This window comes from Podarcis vaucheri (genome assembly GCF_965113315.1).
Source record: "Podarcis vaucheri genome assembly, chromosome: 6".
NCBI lineage: Eukaryota > Metazoa > Chordata > Lepidosauria > Squamata > Lacertidae > Podarcis > Podarcis vaucheri.
Window position 1 is genome coordinate 67,850,153 of NC_138764.1, and position 24,829 is coordinate 67,874,981.

At 42.8% G+C, this 24,829-nt stretch overlaps 2 protein-coding genes across 3 annotated transcripts in view; one reads left to right on the forward strand and one right to left on the reverse strand.

Moving 5' to 3' along the window:
- The window catches only part of LOC309535364 (uncharacterized protein), a 123,300-nt gene that overhangs the window by 33,315 nt on the left and 65,156 nt on the right, over positions 1-24,829 (forward strand). The gene's annotated exons all lie outside the window — the stretch shown is intronic.
- CD34 (CD34 molecule) overlaps positions 14,510-24,829 on the reverse strand; it is a 138,351-nt gene continuing 128,031 nt past the window's right edge. For both annotated transcript variants that reach the window (XM_082228380.1, XM_082228379.1), the window contains 4 exons: positions 23,470-23,605; positions 21,401-21,453; positions 17,417-17,581; positions 14,510-16,670 (listed from right to left, as the gene is read on the reverse strand). In XM_082228380.1, the coding sequence (XP_082084506.1) occupies positions 16,479-16,670; positions 17,417-17,581; positions 21,401-21,453; positions 23,470-23,605 (546 nt within the window). In that variant the 3' untranslated portion in view covers positions 14,510-16,478. The remainder of the gene's footprint in view (positions 16,671-17,416; positions 17,582-21,400; positions 21,454-23,469; positions 23,606-24,829) is intronic.

The window sequence follows — 24,829 nt, forward strand, 5'->3', positions numbered from 1 at the left end:
AACCATTTCTGCAGATACAGGAGCCCATTTGCTGTAAATAAGTCTGATGTATTGCTCCTTGTACTGCTGAGTCAAAAGTCCAAGCCCAACGAAACGTGATGACACAGATGGGATGGTTGCTATTAGGAGGCAGCAAAACTGTAATGATGTTTGGTGGTTGAAGTGGCTTCCCAAGAAAAAGGGGGGCCAATGCAGTAGGGGTGAAGATGGCCTTTCAGCGTGCCAGGAAACACTGGAACAGCTGTGGAAGAGCCTCTTCCATTGCAGAGGTGATTGTGATCTTGTCCGCTGGATTCTTGTGTCCTTTAAGGGCAAAAAATAGTGGAGACAAAGTGGAGGTGGGCAGGTCCAAATAACTCTTTATCCGATTCAGCTGTCCAAGAATTTGTTATAAATCCACCAATCTAAGATAACCAGGAAACGGTAGTTGAGGCGTAACTGGAATGGCTGCAGATGCTGTCAGCTTGTGTCCCAGGTACGTAATAGGTAAAGTCCGCTGGATTTTTTCCTTAGCCATTGTCAATCCAACAGGTTTTATCCTTAGCAGGATTTTGGGACACGGCGGAGGACAAGGCCGTGGCTAGCAGGCCCACTGACTGGCAGGCTTTAAGCATATCAGCAATGGCTATATTTGATGTTGCCATTAGAAGGCGCAGCTCTTGCGTACAGTGCTCATTTGCAGTATCAAACACAAGCTGGCGTACAATCGGTTCTTGTGCTGCCAGGTCCTGAACTTGCCACTTGAAGGTATTATACAAGCGATCAACAAATTGTCCATAGGGCTTTGTAGGGCCCTGTCTGACGCTCCCCCATCGGCCATTGCGCTCATTCCTGTCATCAGGGACAGAGGCCAGAGCCTCTTGGGCTGAGGCTGTGGTGGCTGCCCAATACATAGGATCAAGGGCCAACTGTTGGGCAATAGGAAGAAAATTTCCTCCTCCCGTCAGCCCATCGAGAACATCGGTTTGGGTCAGCATGACGGGGGCTGGGGGTGCAGGAGCAATCACAGGGAAGAGATTAGGAGTTGTACAATCAAAACCCAACAATGGGGCAGCGGCGTGGAGAGATTCTTGGAGAGGAGTAGTAGAAGCGGTGCCAGATGCCTTGGGCGGAGGAGGTGGGAGAGCGGGGGGTGCTGCAGAATTTGAAGAATGCAGGGGAGTGACAGGAGGAGCCGAAGGGAAAATGTCCGGCGGTTTAGGAGGTAGGTTTGAGGCAGGCAAAGCGGGAGCCGGGAGGGCGGGCGAAGAAGCTGTTGCAGCAGCCAGAAGAATGTTTGAAGGAGTTAAGCACGACATAGCTTTGTAGACGTTACGCCAGGCCTGCAAAACCTTGACATCAATCTGAGGATGATTTTGAAAGAAGTGTCCAATTTTTTTCCAATCGTCTAACTCCCAATTTCCGTCCTGGGGGAACCAGGGGCAGTGAGTGTCCAGGGCTTTTATAAGGGACTTAAGGTCAGCTTTCCGAACAGCAAGGTTGTTACTGGCCAAAAGGAATTTAAGGTCTTTAAAAAATTTTTTCTGTGGTGCAGAGAGAGACTTTCCCATGATTGCAAGAGTTGCAAAAAGAGCAGGGAGCACTTACCGGAGGGATCCTTAGGAGGATGAGGGAGGCGCCTTTTGCCCTGTCCGGGCGGAGATAAGTGCTGATAGGTCCGTAACGTAGTCCAGAATCACATTCACACGGGAGCTCTCACCAGGGATCCACTACGTGGATGAACGACGCGTCTGCAGCCCTTGCCAGGCGAGGTGAGGCTGAACGTTGTTTAACAGCATGAAATCCAAAAGAAATCACACGGGAGCACTCACCAGGGATCCACTACGTGGATGAACGACGTGTTGGTGAGTGCTGAATAATGAAAAACAACGTGAAGTCCGAAGGCAGTCACACGGGGCACCAATTGTCGAGTTGCAGCTCGGCATCCAAAGAAAAATCAGTCTCACACCATGATAGGTTCCGAAATATGGCTGCTCGTAGGGCTAATGCAGCACAGCTTTTATTGTGTGAAATCAGAAAGATACAAAATACAAGCCAAGCAATTTGTTCTAAGCCAGAAGATAAGGACCTTCGCACTAGCATCAGGCCATGCTACGTTAGCCAATCATATAGGACAGCACGAGCTGTTCACGCGCTGTTCATGCTCCAAGGATGCTTCTAGCTATGAAATCACCCTGCAACAATAAGAACTTTGCTCATGCTCTCATGTACAAGCAATCATTTTCCCACAAGTGGGTGTGCTCCTCTGTCACAACCTACTTCACTTCAGGAGGAAGGGGTACTTGGAGTAGGGCCTCCCCTGCTTACTGCCTAAATGGTCATGAGATCCTAACAGCCCTACGGTATCATAAACTGGTGATATAATATGTGTATGTAACTTAGCTGATCCTCCAAGCTGTCAGAGTTTGACACCCTGAGCATAATGTGTTAGCTATCATAGAGACAGCTGGAGAGGGTACACTAATGGAAGCTGACGCATCAACAAATTTCTTCGTGTTAGTGCAGTCTGCGTAGAATTTAAGTTATGGTTTTGCTCTTTCTGAAATTCCTGAGGCTAAACAACTGAGTGAAGAGTAAACAAAAGAAAACTCCCGCCAAAGGTTTAACTTTGGATAAATGGTGCTCAAAATTATGGTTTGTGGCATCTATGGGATTTAAAATTCACTATCTAAGAGTACTGAGAGGTAAATCCAGAAAGGATTTTTTTAAATCAAAAAACCTACCTAGTGTGATTTCATAGCCTATACAAATAAACCAAATATAGGAAGACAAACATCAAGACAATATAAATTGATCTGGCAAAAGCTTTGAAACAGTCTAAAATATTATTTCAGATTGATACATTTCTTTTTATTCACTCCTTAGTCAATCACTGTCTAAGTGAAATATTGGATCTCCTTTGTGTGAGGATAACATCTGTAAAATAAAATAAGGTGTAGTTTATAAGGCTAAACTATGTAATGCATTGTTTCCACTCTTGCTCCCAAGGAGCTGCTGGCTCTGTTGCTGGCTGCAGTCAGGCTCTAAATTGCCAAACCCTGGAAGTCTGCATTGGGTCCTTCTAGAGACAGATAGTTTGAGAACAAGGCTGACCCACACATAAGGTGGGGTGAAGCAGCCATCTTGGGCAATGGAAACCCTCATGTGGCGCCCCCACAGGCACTCTGCCTGCCACAGCGCCTCCACCACTGGTGGAGAAACGGCACTGGCACTGATTTCCAGTGAGATCTCACCAGAACCTGCCACCGCCACTGCCCAACCTACGTAAGGGTGGTGCAGTGCAGAAGGACAGTACTTTCTGTTTCCCTTCAAGTGGCAAAACAGGTGCATTGCCCCCTATTTGAGAGGGTGTGGGACACTGCCTTTTCTGAGCATTTAACCCACCATAGGAGGGTTCTAAAAGGAGTTAAGAAGCAAGCCTTTTTGATGTTGTTTGATCTCTGTTCATATAACTCATAGTAAAAAAAATGATGTGTTGCGTAGGCCCCCAACAACACATCTCTCTATGTGGCAAGGCAATACATATGTTGATATGTACGGTAACTCTTACAAAATGTTCATTTGAAAAATCTGTTTTATTGTAATGTCTGCAAAAGTTTACTTAACCTTTTGTTTATTTTATTCTCACTGAAATATTATGCTCCACACAATTGTTCTTTGCTTTCTTATTGTTTTTGAAAATTTGATATGCACTTTAAAAAATCTGTTCCTTTGCTATCCTTAGTTTTTACAGTTGTATCTTCCATCATAATTCTTTTAAAAACTGATTTAACATAAAAGCAAATGAACATTCATGTAAGTAATTTAGCATATCCCCTCATCTTTCAAATGTTTAAATATCAATGTGTGCAGCAGATGGCGGCATTGTACCACATAGCAGCTTCAAATCCTACTGGTTTTCCTTTACCAGACAATTACCGCCAAGCATACCTCTAGAAAGAATGATGCTGACTATGAGTGACTAAGTCTGATATTCTATTAAATATCTATTTTTTAGTAAAACATATCAATCCATTTTCCTTGTCTCCAGCGAACAAGTTATTATGAGGAGGGGGCTTTTATGTGCCAGTACAGTATGGGAAAAGAAAACCCATGGAGAGAATGTAATAAAGATCAATTGATACCTTAATCTTTAAGCAAATATGACTATTCCAAAATTAGATCAGGGATGACTATTGAGCAATATGGCGATTCTATGGCATTGTGGTCAGACTGCAACTCTGCATTCAAATTTCCCTTCAGCCATTAAACTCACTGTGACTTTGGTCCAGTCACCATCTCACAGTCTAACCCACCACACATGGCTGTTATGGGGTAAGATGAAGATGAGTAAAGAATGATGTATGCCACCTTTTTGCTCCTTGGGGAAAACATGGGCTACATCTAATAACAAAATAAATTTTGCACCAGGTACTCTAGATACATTTTGGATACTAAAGCTATGTTAGATTATTACTCTTCTAGGTGGATGTTTCTTCCAAGGCTGAGAAGATGGCATTATAATAGTAGTTTATTTTCAGAGAAAGTGTAAGAATGAGAGGATGTCATGAGCTGAGTAAGGTCAAAGCACTGAATAAGATCACAAGAACTGTTCAAGATGGCTAGGGTGGTTGTGAACTGGCCAAGAAAAGGTAATGGCTGCTTAGCCTATTCCTGTGCCTCTCGCAAGTAATTTGATCTGCAGAAATAAGCAAGTGAGGCATCCCATGTCATGGAAATAAACACTACCTGTCAATGGCTGCAGATCAAATTGCTCATGAAGTGACAGCAACAAGGGCCTGTTTAGAAGTTGGCAATGCTGCATGTAACACATTTTATGGTAATGTTTCTCAAACCTGTCTAACAACAAGCTGCTTTCTGTCTTTAGGGCAGTACTTCCTGTTTTTCTTGCTTATTTTTCTAGTCTTAATTTAATTTACAAAAAACGACCTAAATTTTAAAGCAAAAGAAATATTATTTTCCTGACATGCTGCTCTTGATCCTGACTTCTGCTCCAAGATCAAAATGAAGTGTGCTCTTCCAATTTTTCAGGCTATGGGCAAAGCAGTTTCTGCTAGAAGAATAAGGAATGCAATTTAATTAAAACTCCTGTGCTAGATTAAATGGGATACTTCTTACAAGGTGTCTAAGGGGCCTTAGATTTACAAAAGTATATTGGAGAGAAGAGAAACAGAAACATTGCTTTGGTTTTTTAAAAAATAGAAAAACAGAGAGATTCTAAATTAGGGTTGCCAAATTATGAGGAAACAATATCCTGGGCTGCTCCAGTGCTTTTTAAAGCAACCTGATCAGTAGAAATCAGAAGCTGATGTTTTCATAGTCCTGGAACTACACATTATCCCCGGATAATATCTGCAAACTGCAGTTAAAAACACAGAAGAAACCTTCCCCCCAAGTGTGCAAAATACACGAGTCAGCTGTGAAATAAAAAGCTGCAATACTGACAGTACAACTACATGTCTACTCAAAATCCCAAGACAGAGAAACACATTTTGCAAGACACCAAGAAATACTGAAAGCCACAGTGTTCACCCCAAGATCGTTCTTTGTTGTTCTACTGTTACAGCCTTATGGCTGCAGAGAGATCACAGGATTCACCCACAGCATTACTGTCAGCACAACGTACCCTTTGATATACACAGCTTCTGTGAGGTAGACACAGTGCCTTTGGTCTGTGAACAGAGTGAGCTGTGAGGATTAGATAATTCACTGCCCTGCAGGAGTTAGTTCTTCTGAAGTACTTGGGTGAAAAGGAAAGTTCAGGGTAGGCCCAAGGCAACTGCCTTTAAGTTCTGTGTTCAGGCTGCAATGCATCGCTTCAGCAAGAAAAGGAAGAAACAGACCACCACAATCTTATGAACTTGTTGGTTCAATGTAAAGCAGTAAGAAGACTAGTCTACCATGTTCGCCAACTCAGATCCAGAGGTCAAAATCTAGGACTCTGTCGTATCTTTCCCAGGAATCCCAACTGCCTAGGTGACTCTCTCTGCAGTTGGCTGCTTTTGTGAAGTGGTACTCATTTGAATAAAATATGGGGTGGGGGCAGGTAAGCCCCACCCCACATAATCAATCTCAAGACATGGCATGCACATACCATTTGAATGGCAATGCCTATCAACTTTGGGGGGGCGGGGCTACCCCCCTCAAATAATTTATGGGGGGAGGTTGAAGAGACCTTGGCCTCAAGGAGTTGGCTACTATGCCTGGAAATCACAGTGAGCTATTGATATAATTTTGGCCCCCAATAAAAACCTCATTGCTAAGCTAACATGAAGTTGTCAACACATCACAGATACAGAAATTTACAATTTATAAGGTGGTGAGTGGAAGTTTGAAGCTGCCCCCATTATTCAGTCAGTAACCGAATGAAGTTTATGAGTTTGCCATTGTCTTAGGATGGAATTCAATGTCATACTATCAGCACAAGCATTTCTGCTTGCCAGGTGGATTGATCTCTCCTCTCTTCTTCCTGTGTGCTGTTTCTGGGGTTCTCCTGAACTCCCAAGCCAATGGGGGGGGGGCAAGGGCAAATGGGAGAAGGAGGGGAAACCTCAATGTGCTAGCGGGGCCCCATTGTACTAGCAGGAGCCAGCACAGCTTTCTAGTTGAATCTGCCCCCCAACATTTATATGTGGATTCCTTGACTTGCAACTTGCACAAATACTTTAGTTCAACTGATCCAAGTCTAATAATAATTTTTCTTGTCTGTATATGTCAGGGAAACATCTTGAATTCAATCATGCACTTTATCATATCACAGATGTGGTTCTAAAGATACAGTGGTGCCCCGCAAGACGAATGCCTCGCAAGACGGAAAACTCGCTAGACGAAAGGGTTTTCCGTTTTTTGAGCTGCTTCGCAAGACGAATTTCCCTATGGGCTTGCTTTCCAAGACGAAAAATGATAACATCTTGCAAGTTTGTTTCCTTTTTCTTAACACCGTTAATACAGTTGCGACTTGACTTCGAGGAGCAACTCATAGAACGCGGTGTGGTAGCCTTTTTTGAGCTTTTTGAATACTTTGGTGATTTTTGAAGCTTTTCCAAAACTTCTTTTAAACTTTTAAAACTTTTTTTTTGGGGGGGGGTTGTATTGGGGTGTTTGGAATTCAAGGACTTGGTGTTGGGGAGAGGTTTGCAAGAATCTGGAAGCTTGTGTGTTTTTTTCTGCATTTTTATGATTTTCTGTGACCATTGGGCCACTCTGCTGTTTTTTTAAAAAAAATTCTGGATTTGAATTTCTGTGTGGTGGGTGGCTGGGGGAACAGTTGAGGAGGGGTTTGCAAGAATCTGGAAGCTTGTGTGGTTTTTTCCTGCATTTTTATGATTTTCTGTGACCATTGGGCCACTCTGCTGTTCTTTAAAAAAAAATCTGGATTTGAATTTCTGTGTGGTGGGTGGCTGGGGGAACAGTTGAGGAGGGGGTTCTTCAGCAAGAAGCAAAGAGTGGAAGAGGAACCTTCTTTGAGTTGTCCCCCAGAGTCTTAGAAAATGTACTGTACACTTTGTTGATTTTTAAATGTTTTTCTGTCATGTTTAGAAACTTAATTTATTGTTCCTTCAATTTTTGAAATGCTCTTTACAGTATGTGTGACTTTAAAGCACCAAATTTGGCTTTGTTTGAACTTTTTTTGACCATAGGAACGCATTAATTGAATTTCAATGCAAAGGCACGCCTGGAAGAAGCGGACCATTTGGATCCCTTCCAGTCAGGATTCAGGCCTCATCATGGGACTGAAACTGCCTTGGTCGCACTGGTTGATGATCTCCGGCGGGCTAGGGACAAAGGTGAGAGCTGTTTCCTAGTTCTGCTGGATCTCTCAGCGGCGTTTGATACCATCAACCATAGCATCCTTCTGGACCGTCTTGAGGGGCTGGGAGCTGGGGGCACTGTTATACAGTGGTTCCGCTCCTTCCTCCTGGGCCGTGTTCAGAAAGTGGTGGTGGGGGATGAGTGTTCAGACCCCTGGGCTCTCACTTGTGGGGTGCCTCAGGGTTCTGTCCTCTCCCCCATGCTTTTCAACATTTACATGCAGCTGCTGGGAGAGATCATCAGGAGGTTTGGGCTGGGTGTTCATCAGTATGCGGATGATACCCAGCTCTACCTCTCTTTTAAATCAGAACCAGTGAAGGCGGTGAAGGTCCTGCGTGAGTGTCTGGAGGCGGTTGGAGGATGGATGGCGGCTAACAGATTGAGGTTGAATCCTGACAAGACAGAAGTACTGTTTTTGGGGGACAGGAGGTGGGCGGGTGTGGAGGATTCCCTGGTCCTGAATGGGGTAACTGTGCCCCTGAAGGACCAGGTGCGCAGCCTGGGAGTCATTTTGGACTCACAGCTGTCCATGGAGGCACAGGTCAAATCTGTGTCCAGGGCAGCTGTTTACCAGCTCCATCTGGTACGTAGGCTGAGACCCTATCTGCCTGCGGACTGTCTCGCCAGAGTGGTGCATGTTCTGGTTATCTCACGCTTGGACTACTGCAATGCACTCTACGTGGGGCTACCTTTGAAGGTGACTCGGAAACTACAACTAATCCAGAATGCAGCAGCTAGACTGGTGACTGGGGGCGGCCGCCGAGACCATATAACACCGGTCTTGAAAGACCTACATTGGCTCCCAGTACGTTTCCGAGCACAATTCAAAGTGATGGTGCTGACCTTTAAAGCCCTAAACTGCCTCGGTCCAGTATACCTGAAGGAGTGTCTCCACCCCCATCATTCTGCCCGGACGCTGAGGTCCAGCGCCGAGGGCCTTCTGGCGGTTCCCTCATTGCGAGAAGCAAAGCTACAGGGAACCAGGCAGAGGGCCTTCTCGGTAGTGGCGCCCACCCTGTGGAACGCCCTTCCAGCAGATGTCAAAGCGATAAACAACTACCTGACGTTCAGAAGACATCTTAAGGCAGCCCTGTTCAGGGAAGTTTTTAACGTGTGATATTTTACTGTATTTTTGGTTTCTATGGAAGCCGCCCAGAGTGGCTGGGGAGGCCCAGCCAGATGGGCGGGGTATAAATAATAAATTATTATTATTATTATTATTATTATTATTATTATTCCTATGGGATTTCGTGCTTCGCAAGACGAAAAATTCACTAGATGAAAAAACTCGCGGAACGAATTAATTTAGTCTTGCGAGGCACCACTGTACAGCTCTCTTTATAGTAGAGCCAAGCTGTGCAAAGGAAAACACACATGCTTAAAAAAAAAAAGCCCCCCCCCGCCCTGTCTAGCTTTCTTTATTTCAATATGTAAAGAATGAAGGGAGGCAGACAGCAACTTACTGTACAATCTATACCGTACCTTTAAAGAACATTCAAAACACATTCTTTCCCTCAAAGTATTCTGAGCACTGTAGTTTGTTAAGTGTTGCTGGGAACTGTAACTCTGAGAGGAGTAAGCTACAGTGCCCAGAATTCTTTGAGGGTGTGCTTCAAAGGTATACTTTAAAAGTATACAGTGGTACCTCGGGTTAAGTACTTAATTCGTTCCAGAGGTCCGTTCTTAACCTGAAACTGTTCTTAACCTGAAGCACCACTTTAGCTAATGGGGCCTCCTCCAGCTGCCGCGCCGCTGTGCAATTTCTGTTCTCATCCTGAAGCAAAGTTCTTAACCGGAGGTAGTATCTCTGGCTTAGCGGAGTCTGTAACCTGAAGCGTATGTAACCCGAGGTACCACTGTAGTTTGCACACAGCCTTCACCATGTCTACTCAGAGGTCCTATTGAATTCAATATTGTTTAGTGGGATTAGGATTGCAGCTTTAGTACCTCTTTTCCTCAAACTAAACGTAAGGCAGGAAAAGGACTTTGGTATTCATCATTTCTGGCCCTAATATTGTAATTAGCCTCCCCCCCCCGGGCCAATTGTGCACCACACAATAACAAATAATATTGACCCTTGAGTATAGACTATGTTTTGTTAACTTTTAGGGCTGCTGTGTCCTCACAACCTCCGGATATGCAGTAAAGTCGCAGTTAAACTAGCAAACAGGCAGCTATTCAAAGGCAAAGGAGCCTCACAAAAGGGGGGGAAAGAACTTGCAGCCCTGTATAAATCTAATATTGAGGGAAACTGAAAATAAGGCTGGAATCCTAAGCATGCTTACAGTGAAGTCCTAACCCCTGATCTATGTTGCTGGGGGCGGGTAGGATCAGGTGGAGGTGACTCTCTATTGAGATCTTTGGGTTTGTACTTGGCAAGGAGGGCTCTGACTCTGTGGATACTACTGCTAGGCCAGCTTGGCAGAAAGCTGCCACTTACCAGCATTTGTGATCTGCCAGAATACTAGTGAAGAGAATAAAATTTTCACAGCAAATAAGTACGTGTAGGAGAGAAGGACATGATGAAATTAAAAATTTATCTTTTTGCTATCAGTAACCCATACATTTATAAAGTCCTTTAAGGAATTTGAGCTGCATTCGTAGCCACACTTACTAGGGCTAAGTCCCACTGAATTCTAGTGTGGCTTCTGAGTAAATATTAATAGGATTGGAATGCACTTCTGCTTTCGGAGTGGGGGGGGGGGAGTAAGATAAAGATAGAATGACATTTGCAGCATAATGAGTTGATCTTATGGAAACACTAGCAACGTGTTTATGCTTTCTTATGAGACTCCCAGTGTGTCTGTTCACACCAGCAGGGTGGAGTGTTTGTGGCCTGCCAGAAACCACAGCTTCTTAATGTTTTACACTGGAAATGGTCCCTTAAACTGTGTTATTAACAAGATCTCACAGACACAGTTATTCAGTTACACCCAGCTGGGAAAATCCTAATAGCCTTCAATCCCACCAAAAGGAAGGATTATTAAGAGTTTCCAAAGAAGTAATAAAAAAAAAACCCATTGGTGTTAAGAGTAGAATTTGAGTTAGACACTTGTAATTGGTTTAAAGTCTAAAGCCCTATGCAGGTGTTGGTCATTTATTCCGAACCTTGGCCCAGTCCAGAGGAGTTGTGAATTTGACCATTCCCCGTTTCTCTTTGAAGTTCTAGAGCAGGTCAATGTGTTCACTGACTCGTGTAGAAATCTAATGGGCTAACTTAAATTCTTCAGACAATTCCAATTGTAATTGAATGAAAATGCTCACTGAACTGCCATGTATCACATTTCCCCATAAAAATAAAGGCATTATTTAAAGAAAAAGTTATCTTTGAAATAATGGGTGGTTTATCCGTTTTTTGCAAGGTGGGTTCATGACCAACCTGTAGCTCACAGCAACTTGATAACAGAGGAGAAAGTAACTCAATTTGGAGCTGACTAGCTGGTCCAGAAAATGAGCAAAATCCCATTGATTTTGGAACCATCAGCCTAAGTGAACATGACTGCACACATTTTCACTATGCGTTGTAACAGTCCTTCAAGAAAGCCATTATTAGCCTTGCAACATTTCTCACAATGCATCAGACATAAAATGTAAGTTATGAAGCCTATTTAGCTGTGGTTGGCAAGTGACTCATCAGGGACTCTATAGAAATCTTTCTCCCAGCTCATACTGCTTATAATCCTCAAACTGGATATGGGATGAATCTCACAGAGTAGCCGGATACAAAAGACGACAAGGATTTCTGCATCACCAGTAGTAGTATAGAAGAGGAATTTCAACATGCACAGAGGAGGAATCCCCTGTCCTCTTTTGCATCTGGCAATCATAGAACCTATTACCCTGTGTTTTTGACCTCTGCCACTTAAATAATTGCACAGCACAGGATAGTGTAGTTCAATGAAACAATTCTCCCCGCAATAGGTGGTGTATTATTCTTTCCATGAGGTACTAGGCTCTTGCACTTCTAATAGTAAGAAGCCACCTATAGATCCAAATAAGATGAAGTATTAGATTACTTCCATTATTTTCTTATAGCAGAGAAACTGCTAAGAAATTAGGGAGGGAGAAACTCTTATCACCTTCAGAAATTTCAAAGCAAAAGATTAAGGAGGAATTTCTGCAAGGAAATGCATGTAGATTGATAAGGAAGGAGTAATAGCACCTTCAGTTTTGTTCAAGCCAAGCCTGACTGTGTTTACACACTTGGGGGAAACTTCCTGTAGCTCTGAGCACTGCCTTTCCGGACTGGAATTCTCTCATGTTCTGCACCTCTGCTGGAAAAATGCACTGTATTTCCTTTGGGTTCAGACTGTTTGGGAACAGCATTTGTTTTCTTATGTCACCACAGATCAGGCTATATTTATTTTTTTCTGAGCTGAGAAATTTGCCTGAGGCAGAGCATAGGTATGTCAAAAGGTTCACTAAAATGAACAGCAAAATTAAGTTCTAGGAAATGAATTTATTTCCTGATTCTTACTGTGTAGGCACAGTCTTAATTTATGACATGTGATAGTTTGTTCAATTGCAACTCCTAAAGGCCTCCAAGAAGAATATCATCTTATATAAAACTACCCGCATTAGTAATGTGGGTAGCTAGCAGGCAGATGCTTCCAGCAGCGAAAACTGGTGGAGGAAGAGGGGAGCTACACCAGCAGAAGAATCTCCTCACCTCCACTTAAAATTGCAGAGGGAAAAGGAAGGGACTTCCCTCATGATGCCCCCAAAAGTTGAGAGCAGGCACAGGTTCTTGGCTGGGCTGGGAGTTCCCTGTCAGTCACTGCACTGCTCTCCTCAGGATCCTTTAAACCCAGTGTGTGGAACCTTCCAAGCTCCAGATGTTGCTGAATTCCAACCCTCACAAGGCCCAGCAAGCATGGCTGATGGCCAAGGATGATGGGAATTGGAATTCAGTAACATCTGGAAGGTCAAAGGTTCTGAAGAGAAATGCTTCTCGACATTTAAAGAATTGTGTGTGTGTAGGTTTATGTGCAGAAAACCTGGGAGAAGGGTGCCCTCCTTTCTTCTTCACCTGGAACCTCTGCTGAAGCTGGGTGCTTCCTGGCTTTAGCAGAGATAGTGGGAGGAGTTGCAGCAAAAAAAACACCTTCCATTTGGCTTAGACAGTCTCATTTTACCTGAGTGCCATAGAAAGAAGCTGTACTGCAATAGCTCCTGCACCACTAATGTAATGTGAGAAAGGGAGCCTGACACAACTCAGGATCCATTCCCATGATTGCCTCAGCCCAGACAGTGCTATCCTGATTTTTATTCACAATGCCAGAAGTTAAGGCTACGATCAAGTGACTACCATCTGGCTCTGGCACTCAATCTATCCCTACTAACAGAAAGCTTTCATTGTATCTGTGCGAAATCTCTGCATAAGTGACTGAGCTATGAATTGGGAAGGCCTGGCCTCAGCATTCTTATTTGTTTTAATCTGTAAAGTGAGAATGAAAATTCTTCCTTTACAGCACAGGAGGGGAAACCTTTTTCAGCTCAAGGGCCAGTGTTCTCTTCTGGTCTGGGGAGAGTTCTGAGGGCCCTATAGAAAGGCCTGGAAGGCTGCAGTTAGGCCTCAGGCCTGAAGTTCCCCACCCCTACTTTACTGACAATGCATTTGTTTTAAGTACTTAAAAGTATTACACAAATTCAATTTACTCCTGACACCTTCTGTCTCATGATTCAGTATAAAACATAAGCAAAGCTGCTAAATGCTAAGTATTTCAAATGATATCACTGTTAATCCTTTTGTCAGTTGAGAGATTTGAGAGTTGGTCTGCAGTCACAGGCCTCAGGCCACATACACAATAAACCCATTTGCAACACAAAAATGTACCTTTTCTCAATCCGGAATTGTTCCTGCTGTTCTTCAACATGCTGCTTTCAATTCAGATTGGTTATAGATCCAGCTGGCCACAAAAGTGGGTGTGGTTAATTGATACACATCTGAAAACCCTCCCATAGATTAGGTCATTATCCACATGCCCCATGTGATGGCAGTCTTAATATACACCCACCCACTGTATCAATGTATGTGGAACTAAGTAAGAGGGTTAAGGACGGATGTCAGCTGGAGAAACTTACGTAATAAAACAGAGGGAAGGCACAGGTTAAGGGAACAGCTACCAGGAAGTGATTCGGTATAGAGAGCAGGTGTGTCAGAGAGAGTTAGGAGTCAAAGAAAGCTTGTTTAAATAAAGTTCTTTGTTTTACAGTACACCTGCCTTAATATAATAAATGTAAAATAATTATGACCTGGGCTGGCTCTACCATTAGGCAGAGCAAGGAAACCACCTCAGGTGACAGATAATGGGGGGGGGGGGCAGTGGCAGTAGCCTACCTGGTTGTTGCTCCTTTAGCTTACTGTAGTGTTCTCCCGAATGAGGGACTGGATGTTAAGCCACTCTGAGAATCGTAGCTCAGTGTGGGGAATAGGGGTCTTCTAACAACTGTTAGTGCCCTTAATAAACTGCAGTTCTTAGCATTTTTTGTGGGAAGCCGTGACTGTTTAAAGTGCTACAATACTGCTTAAAATGTGTTGTGAAGATGGGGCCTAAGTCACTGGATGGTGGACACATTATCCCTTAACTATTTGGTCCAAGATCCAAGCATCATTCATATTAGAATTTCCTGTATTATCCCTATTGATAATCTGTAAGTTTAAAAGTAAAATAATAATGATCATACTGACTGGGTTGGGGGAAGAAAAGGTAATTCATTTCAAAGCCTATTCATATTTTGTACTGTATTGTACAACATACAAAAATAATAATACAGAGTCAACAAAACCCAGAATGGCATATAACATGGGGGATAGGAATAATAAAGCACAACATAAGGAAACAGTTTCCTAGTATTCTTTTTTTTTTTTTGGGGGGGGGAGGCAAATATATAGAGCAAAACAAATATATAGAAAGAGAGACACCAGATGTGATTAAGGCAAAGATTTACATTTGCAAACATATTCTCATTTGTTTGACTGGAAACAGGGTTCAAAGGATCCAAACAGTCAGTTTACTTCATTTACAACACAAGTCACATACAAGTTTTCTTAGAATTAAGCCCCATTAAGTTCAACACAGCTTATTTCCACGTAAGACTGCAGGCTTAAGAGAACTGACAGTACAATCAATTTAGCTGTAACTGATTTGTCCCATTAATTTCAACAGGACTAGATTCATTAGGATTGAGGACAATGTTTTTAAGACTTGTTCTGTGCTTTATAGCAGGGGAACCTGTGGCCCTCAAGTGTTGTTGGACTACAATGGTGCAGCAATAAAACTGCTAACACATTTGCAAAGCCATGCAGGGTCTTGTATGGTTTTAAATTAGATGGGTGACCATGTGTTGAGATTCCTGCATTGCAGGGGGTTAACCCTTGGTATCCCTTACAATTCTATGATTCTATGAAAATCCACTATCCCTGGCTATCAGCCATGCCGACTGGAACTGATGGGGGCTGGAGCCCAACAGTATCTTGGGAGACACTGATTAGCCACCCCTGATTCCTAGCCAGCATCATTTGCTTTTTGTCATTGCTTCTGTTTACATGTTATGCTAGGAATAATGGAGACAGAATCTCCTAGCTGAAATATTTCGCTGACGTGAGCAACATTTGCAGTTTCGGGCCAGTTGCCTATGCCAGTTCCTAGCTGAATATGGAACTGCCCTTCAATATTTTAGAATGTTTAACCATCTAGTTTTCTGCTGAAAGCAAGTCTAATAAAGTGTTTAATGTTGTTTGGTGATTGCCAAATGGTACTTCAGAAGGCTTGCGGGGTCGGCTACTGAGTTCCTGTCAGTGTGTGTTAAGGGCATTGCATCACATAGTAGAAAGGCTGGAGTGAGATGTCTGAGCTGGATCTGGATGTGGAAATGACAAATGGTACCTACCAAAGAAGTAAGAATGTTGGTGGGTTTCCTGAGGTTTGATGCACACAATTTGTTTAACTCTCAGGTTGCCTTTTCAGTGATTTAGTATAGTGACTTGGACCAATAAATACACCTTACATGCATCCAAATGGCAATTTTTGTATCTTGAAAAAAATTAAATGTGGGTTGAGCTAGGTTGAGGCAAAATACAGCCATGTGTTTGAGCATTCACCGGTTCTCTTGTGTTGAAAAGGGTCATAAGAAAAGGGTCATCATGTGAATCAGTACTCAGAATTGTTGACCTAGGTGGTTAAATGCCTTATTGTTCATTATTTTTATTTATTCTCACTGTGAAGATATATTTCCTCCCCCTAATCAGCACTGGAGCTGAAAATCAAATTCCTAACAATGATAAATCTACTCTAAATTTCTAGAGAAGCACCCCTATCCTTTCCCTAGATAGATGGTTGTAAGGGACAGTCACATCTCATTTTGGTCTGAGAGAGAGCAAAAAAAGATACTATGAACAAGCCAAATCCCATTGAAGCAGCTTGCTAACTTCATGTACAAACGAAAGCTTGTACAAACGAAAGTGTGTACAAACGAAAGCTTGTACACACCACTAAGTCCTGTGGCAGCTCATTAAAAATGTATGCCTTGGAATGGGATTTTTGAATTCTTTGTAAAAATAAAAGGATTATGATTCCATTTATGGCACCCTTGCACTCTAGCTCCTCTATATTTCCACTCTGGTCTTTCAAACCATGTTAATAAGACTTTTGGCCATATCCTTTTCACAGTTCAGTGTCAGCCACAACATGGGGCTTGGTTGAATGTCCATTTTTCGAGGTTGGTTGACCAGTTCCATTTTCCCGAGCCCCTCCATTGAAGTTTGGTTTATCCTGCAGGTCAGACTGTTCATGAGAGGCCACAGAAACCACAGTGTTGCCATGGCTACCATTTTCTGTGTAATATGGATCTTCACCCTAAAAGGAGGAGGCAGTAAATAATAACAAAATGCAGTTAGATAACTGAATCAAGTGGACAACAAATTGGTTTAGATTTCACACCGAAAAGAAACATTTGATCTTTAACTCAGGCATTTCTGCTATTGGGAAAAATATTGTTCCCTCTTGCATTGCCTCCTTCTACAGCTCCTTTGCCTTAAAAAAAAAGGGGGGGGGTCTTCAGGCTTGTTTAAACATGCAAACAAGTATAATACAAATTTCAGCTCTTGGTTTACTGAATTTGTGTACCAATATATGAACATCTCAAAATATTAAACTGTAAACACAGCTGTAATTACAATTGAATATAACTGGTAGGATTAGAAGTTGGATGTTGGCAGCACAATGCAAGCTATAAAGAGGGAACCATAAACAGGAAGGCAACCCATGTATCAAAGAACAATTTTTTTTCCTCATTTCTTTATTGTCATTAAACTTTTTTGGTTGAATGGTAGGGGACAACTTTTTTGGAACAACCACACTCCCCCGCCCCCCGGTCTAACAAGATGTGTTCACTGATAGAAAATAGCTAACTTGTAGAAAAGTATGCTCACTAGATCTTTTTCACCATCACTCGCCTCTCTTTAAACTCCTGAAATAGACAGCTAACTACTTGAAATTCTTAGCCAGCAAGCTGTCTCTACAAAGCTTCCAACATTCTTCCTTTCTCACTCCTGCTGAACTTAGAGATCTCTCTACTTGTTTTGCCAGCTATAAGCACTAACCAGCCTCTCTCCCATGGGGCTCCAGCTCTGTCGTTTCATAAGGAAGTATGCAGCCAATCCCAGAAATGCCAGCAGCAAACCAGAGGTGACCAAGGCAATAAGTGTCTTCCGGGAATAGTCCTTGTGACTCGAAATGTCCTCCTGTTTGTGGGGCTTTATCCCTAGCTGAAAAAATACAGAACAGAGCCAAAAATAACATAAACAGGAAGCATATTACATTCAGAGGCTCTCCCATTTACACCCAAAATCCTCAGTTCGGTTTCTTTTTTTCAATTTCAAGTAGGGTTGGGAGGGGAAAGGTGAAACATAAAATTTGCAGACACATTTACTATCTCAGTCTCGCTGCAAGGTACTTACAACAGAACTTACTTTCACATATAAGATTAAACCATAGCCTAGGTACCGTTTTTGAAAATTCTTCCCTTAAAAAATTGGAAGTATTGATACAGCCCCAGTGGAACAGTTCTATGGGGCATCTTAAATTGCTACAACTTTTAATATAATATTATCCACCCTTGGGTTTATTTTCTTCTTGAAGGAAATTTGTTCAACTGACTACACAGGGGCGGCGGGTGCCAGTTCACCACTTGAGGAGAAACAGGAAGTGCCTCCCTGCCCTGTCCACCCTGCTGCCTCCACCACCAGCACATCGGTGGTGCTGGTACTGGTGCCAATTTTGGGTGAGATTATTTCAGTGAGCCCTCACCAGAAATCAGCGCTACTTCTCTGCCAATGGTGGAGGCAGTGGGGCAGGTGGGGCACTCATAGGGATGCCCTTAAGGGGCTTCTACCACCTGCAGCAGCAGCAGCGGCGGCAGCGGCGGCCTCACCCTGCCTAATACCTGGGCTGCATGTGAATACACATGCACAGATTTTTCAAAGTACTTAAAGCGTCAGTCGAGCTTTGAAAACAAGTCCTAGCTTGTGGAGATTGCTCCTAAAATACACATTTTTTAATGCAATTTTACCTGATATACAGATGTTTGCATTACATTTTCCCTAACACTATACATTTTTGTATGTTGTTGTCACTAATATATGTTTTACATTAGTATGCAGTGCTTTTTTCTGGGAGTACTCAAGGTTACACAGTACCAGCACATATTTTTTTTCTTAGAAGAAAAGCTCTGGTTAAATGTGTGGCACTTACTGTAACAACTTCATGGGGAGTAACGGCACCTTTTCTCCAGAAGAAAAGCACAGCTAGTATGTGTATTTTTGTGCACATTATGTGATCAAGAACTGCATTGCAAAACTCAGAGAAGTGTGAATTTTGAAGGATGGATGTGTTTTGGTTCGCATTTTGTTTTGGAAAAGTGCAAATTGGCTAAGTTTGCCTTTAAATGCAGACCAAATAGAATTTCTCCCCTATCAACCAGCATGGAAATCCCATATCACACTGCCCTGATGCTCAGTTTAGCATCCTGTATATTAGCATATGGGAAATGATTCAATTCCCCCTTTCAGTGCTATGAATTGTACCCACAATCAAGTTGTTAATAATAATAATAATATTTATACCCCACCCATCTGGCTTGGCTTCCACAGCCACTCTGGGTGGGACCCTGAAGTGCATAAGACCCTTATGTCTCACATTTTACTGCTTCCTGCATCATATCTAATTTTCAGCTATCTCCAAAATTAATTTTTCACCTAGTGGTTTTTCCCTGAGATTTACTGCATGACAGCTGTGGCAGCAATGTGCACATTTAGCTTTTCAGTGCTATTTTTATAGGTGCCTGGAGTCCAGCTTTACAAGCAGAGACCTACCTCACTAGAGAATAGTGAGGATTAATTAATTAATGTATTATTACACTCTGAAGATGTAAAGTGCCAAAATGTGCAATGAATTACTACTGGAGACCTTTATTAAAACTATAATAGTACTGTAGGTCTAGCAATATAATTGGCCAAATCCCTGCAGCATAAAAACTTGACTGGGCTCAGAAGTGATGACTGCACAAAGGTGATGACTTTATAAAGCCTTCTCAGTGGCTGATCCCAAACTTTGGAACTCCCTTCCCAGAGAAGCTAAATAGGCTCCCTCCTTCTTATATTTCTGCCAGCAAAGTGAAGACTGTTTTATTCCAGTGGGCTTTTGGGAACTGACTGTTTTTAAGGAAAACACTTTTGTTTACTGGTTTTTGTAGATCTGTTTTCATGTCATGTTAATTCTATTATAGTTTAATTACTTTTTAACTGTTATCCTTTATCCTTTTAGCTTTTCATGTTTGTTTTAATTTTTGTGCACTGCCTTAAGGCCTGGTTTTGGGGAAAAGGTTGAATATAAATAATAATAAAGAAGAAGAAACCACTTGTGGCATATCTCTCTCAATATGTTGTTATATGCTCTGTTTAGACAGAACAATGTAGCTCTTCTTCTTTGGCGATTACCGTATTTTTCGGCCCATAAGACGCACCGGCCCATAAGACGCACCTAGTTTTTTTGGGGGGAAATAAAGGGAAAAAAAATTTATTTCCCCCCCAGGTGCGCTCCGCTAATCCCGAAGCTTGGGGCGTGCGGAGCTCAGCACGCCCCAAGCTTCTGGGTGCCGGCAAGGTCTCCGCTAGCTGTGGGAGAGCCGGGCGCCTCTCCCAGGGCTAGCGGACAGCTGCGCTAATCCCGAAGCTTGGGGCGTGCGGAGCTCAGCGTGCCCCAAGCTTCTGGGTGCCGGCAAGCAGTCCGCTAGCCCTGGGAGAGCCACGGAGCTCTCCCACGGCTAGCAGACCGCTGCGCTAATACAGAAGCTTGGGGCGTGCTGAGGTCAGCGCGCCCCAAGCTTCTGGGTGCCGGCAAGCAGTCCGCTAGCCCTGGGAGAGCCACGGAGCTCTCCCACGGCTAGCAGACCGCTGCGCTAATACAGAAGCTTGGGGCGTGCTGAGGTCAGCGCGCCCCAAGCTTCTGGGTGCCGGCAAGCAGTCCGCTAGCCCTGGGAGAGCTGGGTCTCCCACAGCTAGCGGATAGCTTCCTGAAGCCTGGAGAGCGAGAGGGGTCAGTGCGCACCGACCCCCCTCGCTCTCCAGGCTTCAGCGAAAGCCTGCATTCGCCCCATAAGACGCACCCACATTTCCCCTTCATTTTTGGAGGGGAAAAAGTGCGTCTTATAGGGCGAAAAATACGGTACTCGTAGCTGAGTAAGATTGTCTTCTATAAACATGGTTTGTGAGTCCATAACTGACTGTGGAGCCCAATTCTGGATCCACATGTCCTTCCACAGAATTTATATAAGCAAATCATATGCAGACATAGTGTGTGTGTAAGAGTGAGAAATAGATAGATAGGTAGAGTGCTTTTCTCTAAAACAATGTTTAGAGGTACTCTCATTTTGACTCAAGAAAATCATCCTTTTATAGTTCAAATCAGGAAAAGTAAATACAGTAAATGGACAAAAGTACAAAGACTCACAAAATGTTTAGGAGTATGCATGCCCCCTGTGCCCCCCCCCGAAAAAAGCACTGGAGAGATGGATAGATAGATGGATGTTAGTATGTTGGTTAAGATACTTTGAATGCTGAGCCAGTGGCAACATGCTGTGGCTAGACTTGATGGGGGCAGTGCTTAAAAAGTGGCAGTAGTGACCCACATGGGCCTAGTTCAAAGTTAAAAGGATTTAAAGCAGTATCATAACTACTTTAAACAGTCATTGCTTCCCTCCAAGAATCCTGGGAACTGTAGTTTGTTAAGCATGTTGAAAGTGGCTCGGAGACCCCTATTTCCCTCACTGAGCCACAAATTACCAGAGTGGTTTAACAGTCAATCCATCTTTCCATGGAAGTCTGGAAATTGTAGCTCTGTGGAGGGAAGGGGGCTCTCCTAACATCTTAATGAGACAATTGGGCATTCATATGATTTCTACGACAGAGAGTTACTAGCACTCACATATTTTGTCCAGATTTTAACATATTTTAGATGTTGCGGTTTCTTATTGTACCTAACTCAGCTCCCCCACATTCTTAATTTATTACCTACCCCATATTTATTACCTGTTTCAAAGATGCTGCCTTCTGTTGAAGAACCGTTTCTAATGCACTTGGACCTGTTGATTTCAAAACAAACAAAAGTTAGATCAATCACACAATAAAATTTGTGTCCATCTGTTACCTTTCTTTGGTATTCATTGTTGTAAAACTGGAAGAGACTATGAGGACAACAAGCATTTTCGCACACATGCTTATATCACTAAAATATCGCTTGTGCTTTTTATAAGAGCACCTGATTGCTCATGCCGAGGAAACATGTTTGTATTGTGGATGAGCATTCTGGGCAATGCTAATATTTTATATTATAAAATATATTGTAAAAACAGGGTCTGGTCCATAGGCTGAATCTCCAGCCTTATCTGCCTGGCTCTCAGGACTTCCCCCAGGCCACACCCCTCATTGGCTTTGCATTATCCACGTGTGCCTTTGCCTGGCCGCAATATATCCTTGAATTGTGCTAATGTCTTTTGTTTATCTGGGTGAAGATTGGAGAGAGAGGTGTGTTTGTTTAGAATCCTCTGGCTTTTGCATGGCTGGTACAACTGGCCCTGCCTTGGGGCAGAGGGACACAGGTGGAAGACACTAACAGGTATGGAGCTGTTACAGGTAGGTAGCCGTGTTGGTCTGCCGTAGTTGAAACAAAATAAAGAATTTTTTAAAAATTCCTTCCAGTAGCACCTTTGGAAAGCTCTGGGTTACGGATCAAGGAGAACATACCACTTTACTGCAATGCCACAAATGCAGCCAGGAAAGTGATAGGTCACATTCAAAGAAGGCTGAACGAAAGCAGGGGAAAACATAGTTTTTCTTCTTCTTGGTGGTGTTAGTTGGCTTACATTTTGCAGGTTATGAATTGGTTATCATCTAGCAATGAAGTTGGGGGTAACTAGAAACAAGCAAACAAACACTGAACCTGCCAGAGAAAACTTTACTATAGTTGGACAGTCTGGAATCAGAGGCACGGGAGCGGTGCAATGACTGGGAAAACCTATTCTCCTTCACCTGAAGAAAGCAGCAAGAGGGGAGGCTTTTATGGCTTCGGGAAGAAGGCATGAGGGCTCTGCCAGGGTCCAAGAGTCCACCCACCTTCTTGCCAAAGTCTAGTAAGTGCTAAGTAGACTTTGGGAAGGAGCCCTCATGCTTCCTTCCCAATGCAGCAGCTGCCCCAGGAGGTGCTTCTGTGGCCCCTGTCCAGTGGCTGGGGGAACTTGGGGTGCCCCAGGATCAAGTCAGAAGCTGTGATGGCTTTAGGAATTCTGGGCTCATCCCAGAAAAATCAGGACACTTGGAGGATATGTATCCTGTTGCCAGTTTTGAAGTAAATTTCAACTGCCACTTTGGTTGGCTTTTGTATCCCCATCTTGTCATTTTTCTCAGACAGCAAAATGTCTTGGGCCAGACCTTGTGAGTGGAATGTAGCCTACAGTATATAATGTAGCCTACAGTACAGCCTACACCTCTGCCCTCTTTTGGTTCTGGCCTCACCCACCACTGTCATGTGCTCCCTTCAAGGTTGCCCAAGATGAAATGTGGCCCTTGGGCTGAAAAAGGTTCCCCATTCCTGTATTATAGCAACTGCAGCAAGAACTGCTTTAAATCTCAGGAGTAAAAATGCCCACCATCTTTTTGGGCGTGGGTACAATTCATAACAAAGTTTCAATAAATAACAACTGGAAGGGAAGAAACAACATAAAATTCACAGCCAGATGCCCATCACACACAGCTGTAGATTAGTACTATAGTGTTTGTTTTATGTTTTTCAAGCATGAGATATTGGATGGGATATTCTTGTGACTGTGGAATTCCGTACCTTGATTTGGAGGATCTTACGTTTTAAGGAACAGATGATGCATTGAGAATGAACAGTGATTACTGATGAAAGCTGAGATACAATTTTGCTTTCCATACCCTATCACCCTCCCAAGTGTGAAGTAATGAAAACAGACAAAAGATCATTGAAACATAAATTATCTAACTACAACAAACCGCTCACTCCCTGACATATATACACAATCTCAGTAAAACCATATCTTGCTCTATACATAAGTTTTACACCAATTTACTCAACTGACCTTTATTTGCTGCCTCAACCAGCAGTATGCAGTTGCGCTTCACTTCTGATTCTGACAGTTTGATATTGCATTGAGATGGGTTTTCTTCACAAACCACATTTGTAAGGTCCATTCCTTTTTGTTTTTTGAACTGGTGCTGCAAAAAGCCAGAAAAAAAGTCAAACAAACATATGTTAAACAAATGTTCTCTTCAGCATTAGTTTATACTATACCAATATCAATTAGTCAAGTAGGCTGCCACTGGCTTCTGTAGAACTCAAAAGCTTTCCAAAGAAACAGAATACAATGTCAGTGGCAGTTGCTTGTGGACCTCATGCGCAAAGGACTCCATGGGGTGGGTGAACCAGTCCCACAAAGGTCAAGTTCCTTGCTATAATCCACATAGATACAGATTCCCTCTTCTAGTTAATTGGTATAATTTGCCCAAAGTGGCCATTGGAATGTTATATGATGGTGCATTGGTACTGGGGTGTGGATGTTTCATCATGACATTATTAATGGCAAGTGAGAACAGAGCTACAGGGCTTAGGAAAACTAAGCTCTGGACTAAGCTTCGCTTTAGCTGTGCCAGTGAAAGTCGTACTTTGTCCTGTGACAGCTACACTGGATGAACAGAATCAGGAGCACAGTTGTTAAACAATAAAAGATAAACTAACACAAAGAGGGAACATGAACCAAAATGTTTGTCAACAATTTCACATCTGTACGCATTGATGGCAAATAAATAATAATAATTTTCCATAAAAGCAATTTTAAAGTTGATGACTTTTATAATCAATATATGCCATTATAATAAAAAACATTTTAATATTACATAGTGACCAAGTGGATCCTACTTAGGATTATTTTCTGTAAGGATTTAAAGGGAAAGAAGCCAAGGCAGATCTTATTGTTTTGAAATCATAAGCGCTACCTCCTTTTTCATTGTCACTAGGGAGGAGAAGAGGGAAATAACAAAGAAACACTTGGCCTTCCTGTTTTGGAAATGCCGTATTTCAGATGGCTCTTTCACTGCGGGTTTCACAATGGATAAAATCTTCCCACACAGAGATTGAAATAAGGTGATCCCTCTTCCAAACAATTGTGGCGCTTGAGAGGGAGGAGACTGAGGAGAAAGTTAGGGTCTTGCAGCTTTTTCCTCCTTTTGGTCAATCTGTGCGTCAAACAGGATGGAGCTTCTGGAATTCAGTAAATACATGTCTTGTGGGTCAGGGTCAGGGCCAGACTCTGATGAAATAGAGCTAAAAATAAATATTCTGAAGTCACACAAAGTTCTAGAATAGGCAGGTTTGGTGGATCAGAAACCTGAGAGTGAGAGTTAAGTATTTCAGTCAAGTGTTATGTTTTCTATGTTTTATGT